At 29.8% G+C, this 12,322-nt stretch overlaps 3 protein-coding genes across 8 annotated transcripts in view; 2 read left to right on the forward strand and 1 right to left on the reverse strand.

Annotated features, from left to right (window-relative positions):
* The first annotated feature begins 1,988 nt into the window (after nt 1-1,988).
* On the forward strand, nt 1,989-2,592 carry LOC101497461 (nuclear transcription factor Y subunit B-5-like). Its single transcript, XM_004488196.4, has one exon. The coding sequence runs from the start codon at nt 2,073-2,075 to the stop codon at nt 2,463-2,465; it is 393 nt and encodes a 130-aa protein (XP_004488253.1). The 5' UTR covers nt 1,989-2,072; the 3' UTR covers nt 2,466-2,592.
* A 2,659-nt stretch (nt 2,593-5,251) lies between these two features.
* LOC113783902 (sucrose nonfermenting 4-like protein) overlaps nt 5,252-12,322 on the reverse strand; it is a 12,206-nt gene continuing 5,135 nt past the window's right edge. For 5 of the 6 annotated variants that reach the window (XM_073370156.1, XM_073370148.1, XM_073370152.1 and 2 more), the window contains 5 exons: nt 10,169-10,313; nt 9,927-10,100; nt 9,575-9,638; nt 6,155-6,269; nt 5,252-5,695 (listed from right to left, as the gene is read on the reverse strand). In XM_073370156.1, coding sequence (XP_073226257.1) covers nt 5,651-5,695; nt 6,155-6,269; nt 9,575-9,638; nt 9,927-10,100; nt 10,169-10,313 — 543 coding nt within the window. In that variant the 3' untranslated portion in view covers nt 5,252-5,650. The remainder of the gene's footprint in view (nt 5,696-6,154; nt 6,270-9,574; nt 9,639-9,926; nt 10,101-10,168; nt 10,314-12,322) is intronic. The other variant, XM_073370158.1, reaches the window with a different exon arrangement.
* Nucleotides 11,530-12,322, forward strand: part of LOC140920557 (probable pre-mRNA-splicing factor ATP-dependent RNA helicase DEAH2) — a 1,905-nt gene continuing 1,112 nt past the window's right edge. Inside the window, exon 1 of the mRNA XM_073369060.1 lies at nt 11,530-12,320. Coding sequence (XP_073225161.1) covers nt 11,676-12,320 — 645 coding nt within the window. The 5' untranslated portion in view covers nt 11,530-11,675. The remainder of the gene's footprint in view (nt 12,321-12,322) is intronic.

Consider the following 12,322-nt stretch of genomic DNA (forward strand, 5'->3'; position numbering starts at 1 on the left):
ATAAAAATGTATCGTTTTTAATCAAAAAGGTAATTGTTGGAGTTGATTGAAATAATACATATTAAAATTATCACAATTATCTAACATTATAAAGAAGAGTGAGACAAAGGCTATATATATGATTAATTTTTCATAACTAGATGTATCACTCATAACCACTCTAGTTAAATTTATATCTGATTATTTTATTTTTTTTTATACAACTCTTATGTAATATGTTGTGAGATGTAGTTTTTTATATATATATATATATATATATATATATATATATATATATATATATTTATAAAATGAAATTAGAAAAAACGATAGTAGAGTATAGAACAATAAAGTGAAAAGAGAAAGAGATAACAAATAGTATTGTATTATGTTCTTCAAATTACATTCCTTCCTTACAATGTCATATGAATCTTATTTATAGGACACTAGCTTTATAATTTACAATGATATAAGTGTTATATCATAATGGTCTATTAACAACGAATAAGAATCTTACACTTATGAGAATTATAAACGAATTCTGCAAATGAAAAAGCTGATGACTATGACGCCCACAAAGTATATATATATATATATATATATATATATATATATATCTCGATAAAACTGTTATTGTCAATAATGATAATTTAAATCTTACAATTGTTCGTGACTTGGAAGTATTGTGGAATTTTTAAAAGATAGAAATGCTAGCAAAACAAATTATAAGAAATATACTGACGAAAAATAGACTACAACAACTATTAGATATTTGTAGAATTATTCTATTGTTTTCGAATAATTTTTTACAAAAGTATTTTCTAAGGAAACGAAAAAATATATATAAGAGGAGCTAAAGTTATATAATATATGGCTTAAAAAAAACTGCTTAATTTGATAATAAAAAAAATTGCATTTTTTCTTTTATTAGGTTTAGGTCTCCCGTTTGTTTGTTTTTTCTTAATAAATTTTTAGCTAAAAAAACTAGGTGCAAAACTATCAACAACATTGGAGCTCATTTGATCACATGTCCTAAATTCCAACATCCCAAATCGACCCCAACAGTTTACTAGTTTAAAAAACAAAACAAACCATTGCTAGATGTAATATAGAATCACATAATTTAGTTTATAAGTTATAATTCAAATGACAAATGTTAATATTGTTAAATTGAACGTATTATTTTAAATTGTTTGCACTTGAGATCTCACAAATGTACGTAAATTTATCGTAATATTTACCATAATTTTTATATAAAAAATTGACACAATCTTCAATAACACATACAGTTAAAATAAAATTAATTGCCCCCACCACCCAATATTTTTTTTTTCTTTGTTTATTTTTCATCTTAATTAGTTTTGCCCTTTTTAAAAAAAAAATTGAGTTAGATTCAATATACCTTGTAGGTAAAGTGCAACCCAAATTAAAACGGGTTTAGATCTTCTCATGTTTAAATTAAACATAAGGAGATCATATTCATTATTTCACCACCATTAAAATGTATTATGTTCCACTTATAAAAGTCGTAAATTCTAATATATTTTAATGGTAAGATGATAAACTAAAAAGGATCCAAATCAAATTAAAACTCCTAATCATTTCTCAATCCATGTTAAGATTAGGTGATTGGTGGTTCTCTTTTGTGAATATTTTTTTATATATAAGTATATACATACCTTGAGTAGTATTATAACACCGCATGAACCGATTTGTGTGTTGGAGCTTTCCAAGGGCTATTGCTTAATTTTATTATTCAATTTCACTTTTTTTCAACCGTCCCAAGATGCCTTCTGATGAGCATATAGTAATAGTTCTTACATGCCAATGAAATGCAAATATGTATTGTGTTGGACTGCAACATTATGACCCCTATGGTTGGCATCACATATTTATTGGGGCATATCAAATTAAACAAGATATAATTGTTAGAAATAATAATATCAAAAATAAATACTTTTAATCGATCATATATTATATATAACATATGGTATATGACTTTGTCTATATAAACAATAGAATTGGATCTAACTTGGATTATTATATAGTATAGTAGAAACAGGGGAATTGTTGTTCTTAGAATATAGAAAAAAATGGTGGATAACATTGGAGGTAGTTCATCTAACGACAATGGTGATTTTGTTATAAAGGAACAAGATAGGTTGCTTCCAATAGCCAATGTTGGTCGAATAATGAAACATATTTTACCTCAAAATGCAAAAATCTCGAAGGAATCGAAGGAAACGATGCAAGAATGTGTGTCGGAGTTTATAAGCTTTGTAACGAGTGAAGCTTCGGAGAAATGTAGGAAGGAAAGGAGAAAGACAGTGAATGGTGATGACATTTGTTGGGCTTTAGCAACACTTGGTTTTGATGATTATGCTGAGCCAATGAGAAGGTACTTGCATAGGTATAGAGAGTTAGAGGTTGATAAGATTAATAGTAATAATCAAGAAATTAGAGGAGGAAATGGCCCTCATGCATGATAAGGATTAACTTTATAGATAGGTTGTAACAAAATGCTTTAGAATGTGTTTGAGAGAAGGTTTTTTATGCTTCACAATTGTGTCAACCACATCATTAATTTACTTGTTCTTTTCCTTCTTAAATTTATGCATACTTCACATGTCTTATTGATTTGTTTTATAGAGGAATTTGCATATTTCATTTTTGTTAGTAAACACTAAATTTCAAAGATTTATTGTTTATGAATTTTCCCCATTAATTTACTAACATGTAAGATTGATTTTGTTTTTGTTTGGATTTTGGTTTGCTTCCACTTGTTTTCTCCTAATCTTAATAGCCATCACCACATATAGCCATCAATTAATTTAATTAATTAGTATGATTATGTGATTGGTGGGTTATAACTATTTAAGGTTGAACCTAATTATGGTTAGAGTTCTATTAACATATATATAATTTTTAAAAGTTGGCCGGACGGTGCACAAAAATCTACCACGCTCAACTATTATATTGTTTGTGTGTAGATCTCTACATTTTTTAAGTAACTCTTGTGATATTTCTCTCAACCCAAAAAAAAAAAAATAACTCTTGTGATACGTATTATTTTTAAAAAAATTATGAAATTTAAATGCTAAAATGAAAATAGTAAAATCAAATTGGTTATAGGTTGGATATTCCCCAACATGAAAATAGTAAAATCAAATTCATCATAGGTTAGACATTCTTCCAACTAAAAAGACAAAAATATATTAATGATATATATAAATATTTTAGAAGTCAATAAAAAATTACTAAACTAAAATTTAATTTTAATGATCAAATTAATTTATTTTATATATTGTCAATGGTCACAAATAATGTAAAATTCACAGTCATAATCTCATCTATCTACGGCAGAAAGAAAAAAAATATTGGTACTCACTCACATTAACTATAAGTGGTTTCTAACATAACTAATTCAACGACATATTGACAAGTCATAGGTAAGATTGCGATAATGTTGAATTTGGTGATAATTTCCATAATCTTCTTACTCAATATATAATACGATTAAACGAATCTTTTTTAAACATTTATATAAATACATGAAGTATAAATTTAAAAAATAAATAAATAACACCTCTTACGAACAAAGAAATTACAAGAAAAAAAATAAATATACATAGAAAATCATTATTTAAATAAAAGGAGAAAAAACATGTTAGAAAGCATCCTATATCCAAAAACCGTTCCATAATAGATAAAAAAGAAAAAAGAATTATAAAGAAAATGGTGACGTTGCTAAGCTAAAGTTAAAGTAAAATGGAACTAGGAGTCTTTTTTATAGTTATTTTATGTAATAATTCTTTGTAATTTTAAATTTTGTTAATGTACGTGACTAGTGAATACATTTTCATATCATCCTAACACCGATAGATACAAAAATCAAGATAAATTAAACATTCATAGTTATATAATCTCATGGTCTTTAGTATGGTAATCAACATAAATTAAACATTCATAGTTATGTAATCTCATGGCCTCGAATATGGTCATGGTCTATATTGGATATGTATTAAACTATTATAATAGGGCCTTCTAAATACAATTTATATTAAAGATGAAATGATATTTAATACGTCGAGACGTAGTTTTAAATTTAAGATTTTCACTTGTTAAATTTTCTCTGTGTTATTATCTGTTTATAACAATGTTATATTTTTTAAAAATTTAAAATAAAAACAATTTGAAAAGAGAAATCAATCCGGCGCAATTCAAATCATATATTAATAAGTTAAGCTTTTAAAATAGCCTATTAAATCATATATTAATAAGTTAAGCTTTTAAAATAGCTAGTGTGACTACTCTAACAGATTAAGAAAGATCATACCATTATTATTAGGGTTGTGTGGTGAGGTTGTTTTCAACTTTATTTTTTACCAAATTTGAACATCTAAATATGCAACCTTATTTTCTTTATATCCAACGTTCCTTTAATTTTCGGTGTATATTTAGGAGACACCATTTGCAAGAAAGAATAGTTGTATATGTCAATATATAACACTCACAAATCTTAACTATGCACTCCTCTACATATATAAAATAGTAATGTTTTTGAATATAAAAAACAACGTATTTTGGCTATAAAATTGATTTGAGATATAACAAGGAATGGCTGCATAGGCATCTTTATTATTCACATGTTAAAATATTAAATGCAATTGTTTACATACTAAAATGTGCCTATAAATGCAATTAAATTTAAATAAACACATTAAACCAAGAACAAGTCCTTAATAGATTACTATCTTTTTCTCAAATTTTTCAACACTCCACCACTCCACTTTTCTCTTTTATTATATAACATCATACAAATTAGCTCTTGAAACTCGCCATTTCATCACCAGCATTGGTACATCACCAAATAAAAACCTTGTTATCCAAAAATCAATTCAACTAATTTAAATCAAGACAAATGAACTCTGGTAAAGGAGCAAAATTCTCCCAACACATTTCCCATTCACAATACATGAATCTGATATCATATTTCAAAAACCATTATAAGATGATTCAGTTAGTAAGAATTCAGCTCATATCTCAGAAAGACCTGAGGTGTGAGGACTTTGGTAGGTAATATGTTAATATATCTATAAATAATGAGCTTTCTCTGGTCTAAGTGGGTGCCCAACATCCAACTCACCTTAACTTGTATTTATCAAAATCAAATCATATTTAAGAAAAACCAAACATTTAATTTGGCAGGGCCGCTTTACTCCAACATTAGATTGAGACAAACAACTCAACAAAAAGTATCAACCAACAAATATAAAAAAACAAGAGCATCTAAATCTTCATGTCAATTTTTTTTTACTAAAACTTTGTATCTAACATGTAATGATTACAGATCTTGTGCTACCCCACTCACAATACATTAGAGGATAATACAAATGGGGAAGATGAATAAAATTTGGGGCAATGAAATACTCTAATTTACAGGCCTCTTACTCTTGGCCTAAAATCTTAAAATGAGGCACCAAAGCAAGAGGCCAATCCAATTGTATTACAACAAAATGAGATCAAAGCACAACATAAATAACATTGACACCTCTTTTGAAGTGATGGTGGCCTAAATGTTTGATTATGTACTGCACATACCATTTTACTCCCTTCATAAACAACTAACCGAGAACGAACTTGAATATGTCACTCAATGAGACAATGCCTTCTACACGCTTGCTGCCAGCTTCCACAATAACAATCCGCCTGACACCTGAATCCAATAAGCACAAAATTTTCAGCATGACAAGTTGACAGAATACGGATATCGAAAAAAATTCTCTAACCTCCATATTCAATTAAAATTTGGGGCTACAAAATATTGAAATGTGCAAATGAATGTTGATAAGAACTGGTGACTAAACACAAAAAGACAAACACCACATGAAACCTGATACTACCTTTGATCCCTTATATAAGAAAAATTTTGGAGAAATTTTTGGTCCCAAATATAAGAAAATGTTAGTTTTAAAGGTGTATTTAATGTTCAAATGTCTTTTATACACTTGTATTATTACTAGAAATGCAATGAATGTACATATTAGTGGATGTGAAAGCATTAAATGTCAAGGTTACTTTAATAAGCTTATATGAACAGTCACCTCATCAGATAGTTACACTGACAAGGAAACCAACATACATGCTTCATCCAAACAAAGGAAAACAAGCATACCTGGATTTGCCAAACGCTCGATGACTTTATGCAGTGAATCAGAACGCAAACACATCTGGCATCTTTGACTTCTAAGCTCGTAGGGACTACAGGCGTCCTGGCCAAACTGCAAAGCCTGAACAATATAGCAAACAAGATATACTATGATGCCATGAAGGAAATTAATAAATAGAAACAAGGGTCTCCATATAAAATAGATGAAGTATGCAACTTTAGCTGAGACTACAGACTGAGAATGAGACTAAGATTATTATATCAATAAAAATAAAAAAGCCTCAGTTAACATCAATCACAGTAAGTCTACAAAGGTAAAAGATCTTATCCTAGCTATTCCTCTCTCTACGAGTAATTCGTTGCAGTTAGGACTTAGCATTCACAACAGGCGCCAACAAAGAACTTCATTTACCAACATTCATAAGATAAGACATCATTGAAAGTTCACAAAGCTTCATATTTCCATAGGGAGAAGTGCATACATATTTCCATAATGTAAAAAGTAAGTCACAAGTACATATTAATGTTTGTTTAGTGCCTAAAATATTAACTTTCAAATTTAATATAAAAAAGAAAGGCTCAAGTTAGCATTAATAACTAGCATATCTGGAAGAAAAAGAAAGAACTAAACTCCATATAAACCTAAATATTAGCATATATTAATCATTAAAGTTTGTTTAGTGCCGTGAAGACATCAACTACTAGATTTATGAAACAACCAATAATGAAGCAAGCCAAAAATATGTCCAAATATCATTTAAGGTAATAGACTGAATTATTTAAAGAATAAAGTAAATTTTATACTTCAATAAAACCCAAGATACTAAATCAAAGTATCTCTGTTTTAGTTTAACCTATGCTGTATGATGCCAACTAAACATGATTTAGCAAAAGAAAATTTATTAAAGAATGCAGAACAAATCTATTAATTCTCAAAATCATCCTACAGTGTTCTCTAGCTCAACAAGCAAACTGCTTAACTATAAGGAAATGGTGATATCAGGACATATTTGTATCTTTTTATTGTCAAAAGAAAGAAGTTTATTGGTATGCAAAAATGAATACAAACTCACCTGTTGAATAGTCATTTCATCAAGATTGATATGTGTATATGAGAACCTTTAACAAACCATTACAAAGAAAGAAATGCTAGGAGGGCAATTTAATGCCTCAAAATATAGATTGACTTATAGAGTCTCAAACAAAGCATAATAAAGTATATTAGGTTTTTATATTGGCCCAATTCATCCTTACAAAACCGGCTTATAAGACGAGGAGTGTCAGTCTTTATAAACTAATTTCAAGCTTTATCTCTTTCCAATGTGGGACTTAGATTTTTTCTAATACACCCCTCGTGTCTAGCACTAATGGACTTTGTGCGTCGATAATTGGTGGGTGGCTCGAATCGATAGGATCTGATACTGTATTAGAGTTTTGGTTTTACCATGTTGACGTTATGAGTTTTAAACAAAAGGAAAGAAGTAACAAGAGCTTAAATATTATTGATAACAATTTGATGCTACCTTCATATAAAAGACTAAAAATTAATCCCTATTTATCGAGATACATAGACTTGATCCTAAATAAATAGGGAAATCAGGAAACAAATCATAATAGTAATAATAAGTAACAAAAAAACTAATCTTCAGATACTCTAAGATAATAATTGAATCCTAGGAAATAAACTATGATACTCTTTTTTTTTTTTGGGCTATGATACTCTAATATAATATATATAAAATATTATACGATATTTTCTTATATTCTAATACCCCCTCAGTTAAAGCTTACTATGGTCCCAATTTTTCAGGAAAGCGGCAGAAGAATAGAGATAGGATAGGTCAAGGAGGATTGATCCAGACTCTAGATACCAAGTTAAAGTTATGGGTTTTAGATTAAAAAAAAAAGAGAGAAATAATAAGAGCTTGAATATTATTGCTAATAGATTAAAGTTAAATTGACACAACATTAAACACTAATCCCATTTTATAGGGATACATAGATTAAATCCTAAAACAACAACAACAACAACAACAACAACAATAATAATAATAATAATAATAATAATAATAATCTCTAGCTCAACAAGCAAACTGCTTAACTATAAGGAAATGGTGATATCAGGACATATTTGTATCTTTTTATTGTCAAAAGAAAGAAGTTTATTGGTATGCAAAAATGAATACAAACTCACCTGTTGAATAGTCATTTCATCAAGATTGATATGTGTATATGAGAACCTTTAACAAACCATTACAAAGAAAGAAATGCTAGGAGGGCAATTTAATGCCTCAAAATATAGATTGACTTATAGAGTCTCAAACAAAGCATAATAAAGTATATTAGGTTTTTATATTGGCCCAATTCATCCTTACAAAACCGGCTTATAAGACGAGGAGTGTCAGTCTTTATAAACTAATTTCAAGCTTTATCTCTTTCCAATGTGGGACTTAGATTTTTTCTAATACACCCCTCGTGTCTAGCACTAATGGACTTTGTGCGTCGATAATTGGTGGGTGGCTCGAATCGATAGGATCTGATACTGTATTAGAGTTTTGGTTTTACCATGTTGACGTTATGAGTTTTAAACAAAAGGAAAGAAGTAACAAGAGCTTAAATATTATTGATAACAATTTGATGCTACCTTCATATAAAAGACTAAAAATTAATCCCTATTTATCGAGATACATAGACTTGATCCTAAATAAATAGGGAAATCAGGAAACAAATCATAATAGTAATAATAAGTAACAAAAAAACTAATCTTCAGATACTCTAAGATAATAATTGAATCCTAGGAAATAAACTATGATACTCTTTTTTTTTTTGGGCTATGATACTCTAATATAATATATATAAAATATTATACGATATTTTCTTATATTCTAATACCCCCTCAGTTAAAGCTTACTATGGTCCCAATTTTTCAGGAAAGCGGCAGAAGAATAGAGATAGGATAGGTCAAGGAGGATTGATCCAGACTCTAGATACCAAGTTAAAGTTATGGGTTTTAGATTAAAAAAAAAAGAGAGAAATAATAAGAGCTTGAATATTATTGCTAATAGATTAAAGTTAAATTGACACAACATTAAACACTAATCCCATTTTATAGGGATACATAGATTAAATCCTAAAACAACAACAACAACAACAACAACAACAATAATAATAATAATAATAATAATAATAATAATAATAATAATAATAATAATAATAATAATAATAATAATAATAATATTATTATTATTATTATTATAAGTAATATAAAAGAAAATCCTAAAAGATAGACTAGGATACTCTAAGATTATAAACTGATAATATGATATATACTAAAATACTCTAATACAATATCAAAGATATCATAAGATTTTCTTATATTCTAACAAAGTATGATAATGACAAGGATAAAAGCACAACAAAACAAACCTCCGACAATATATATCCAATAATGAGTCATTATCATCAACCATTGGTATTGAACTTACTTGGGCTGCAAAAGCAAAGGTCCGTAAGTAATATAAGTATGGTTATACTCATGTTCAAAGCAAAAATTTCTTTTATATTTTGACGATTGAAGCAGAAAATGGTATCGCTCCATAAAATTCATGTTCTCTTTTGATCATTAATCATAAATCAACATTCTTCTCAAAGTGGGAGACAGTGCCCGCTATCATCAGCCTAATACCTCAAGTACAATGGGATACCAATTTCTTCATTCTTTCTCTCTAGCATTTCTTTTTGATACACTATGTTCAAGGTCAGACAAAAAAGTTCACACCTTGAACTAATAAATTTAGGGCTGAAGCAAGAGAAGAGCTTGGTCTCAACATTGCTAGAGGTCGCCTATTTGATTCCCCGATTTTGGGCACCCATGTGCCCACAGGTATTGCACAGATTGGAAGTTTTAGAATAGGCAATGAATTAGAGCAATGTCTGAAATACCTACAAATGCCTGAAAAATCAATTTGGTAAGAATAAAGCATACTTAACATTATAAAAAAGACTATCATAAGAGCTTACATTTGAGTATTCCTGAAAGTGAAGCAAGATGTAGTAACTGTGGAAAAGAACCATCTTCAGAAGATGAATGGATAATAGGAACTGTTGAAACCTCCTTTTGCAAGATTTTCACGGCAGCATCTTTCAGATTATCATATGGCTCTGCCTACATCACAAAAGAATATCCAAAAATAGTGCCATAGTAAATGAACTAAAACGGTACAGGTGGTGAAACAGAGGAAACTTTACTTAAAGCATAAAAGCATAGACTCATGAATGAGAACATGTTTATTCAAGCCAAAGTCAGCCAAAATAGGTTTTCAGGAAGATTATTAAAGCAGCTTTCATGCCTAGACAATTAACATTCAAGGTCCTCAGCCTTTCAATTTTTTAATCAATCTCCTTTTAGTCTGCAATGTTCAATGTGTTGACTGTCAATATATAATGGAAGAGTAACAGTGTACACACATCTCAATTTCTTCTCAAACCTGTCATCCAGAAATAGAAATTTAAAATATTCCAGAGCCATAATTAACTCAAGCTGCTCATTATACACTAAGAAAAACAGGCATCTCATGTTTTACACACCATAATCTGCAAGTAGTAAAAATACGTGAACCTTATGACATACTAAAGCAATACAAAACACTTACATGGAGAAGAGATCTAGAAAATGCAGTTCCATGTCCATTGTTCGGTCTGCTTAGATATGACTTTCCTTCTTTCCAAGCATATATGGTATGTGTTTTAGAATATTAGAAAATATCCTATAATATCTTTTATATTATATAAGAGTATCTTAAATTATTTCTTAAGAGCAATTTATAATTATAGAGATATCTTAGAATATCTTTCATTATTATTATGATTTATTCCTTATTTAGGATTGAGTCTATGTTTCTCTATAAATAGAGATTAGTATTGAGTCTTTTGTAATAAAGTAAGCAAGCTATTATCAATAATATTCAAACCCTTATTATTTTCTCTTCTCCTTTTCTCTAAAATCCCACACTTTCACCATGGTATCTAGAGCCTATTTCGATCCTCCTTGAACGATCCCGCCTCTATTCCACTGCCGAGTTCCCAACAATTAGGAAATATAATCATAGTTTCTCTTTTCTAACATTCCAACATTTGGTGAGATTTTTTTTCTCGATAAACCGTGTCCCAATTCCGATTTACCCATTTTTTGTAGCTTTTCGTTTATTTTCAGCAGATCAGTTGCGGCACTGTTCATTGTGCGGTACTGTTCACTGCGCAAAAAAAAAAATTTAAGTTTCTCCACCGGATCCCTTATCCATTCCGATCACCGACGGGTTTATCCTTAGTCTATTTAAACACATAGGCTTTCGCTCGAAACCCTAAAACCCTAATATTTAGCCCTAACTAACGTTGGCCAAGCCTGTGTATTTTCTAGGGGTTTCGTTTCACTCACAGTTCCTAATATATTATTATTGTGGAATTTGTGAAAAGGTATATTCATATATCGCTGAAACGGTGCCTAACAATTGAAGATCATTAGGTTTTGATGGGTACACAGAGGAAGAGGAAGGTGAGTTTATTCGACGTCGTGGACGACTCTGCAGCTAAGATGGTGAGAACTTACAGCGTTTCAATCGGTAACAGCCTTATAAACCCATGGAACGGTAAAGCTTACTCTCAAAGATACTATAAAATTTTGGAGAAGAGGAAAACCCTACCTGTTTGGCACCAGAAAGAGGATTTCTTGCAGGTTTTGAGGGATGACCAGACTTTGATTCTCGTTGGTGAGACTGGTAGTGGAAAAACCACACAGATCCCTCAGATTGTTTTGGAAGCTGTTGAATTAGAGACAGCTGATAAACACAAGAAGATGATGATTGCATGCACTCAGCCTCGTAGAGTGGCTGCACTGTCTGTTTCTCGCCGTGTGGCCGAAGAGATGGATGTGAGTATTGGTGAAGAGGTTGGTTATAGCATCAGATTTGAAGATTGTAATAGTGCAAGGACTGTTTTGAAGTATCTAACATATGATATGTTTTTGAGAGAAGCAATGACGGATCCACTTTTGGAACGATACAAAGTAATTATTCTTGATGAGGCACATGAAAGGACTTTGGCTACTGATGTGCTATTTGGCCTTCTAAAGGAAGTTCTTAAAAACAGACCTGACTTGAAGTTGGTTGTTATGAGTGC

Source organism: Cicer arietinum, chromosome 1, assembly GCF_000331145.2.
Source record: "Cicer arietinum cultivar CDC Frontier isolate Library 1 chromosome 1, Cicar.CDCFrontier_v2.0, whole genome shotgun sequence".
Lineage (NCBI taxonomy): Eukaryota > Viridiplantae > Streptophyta > Magnoliopsida > Fabales > Fabaceae > Cicer > Cicer arietinum.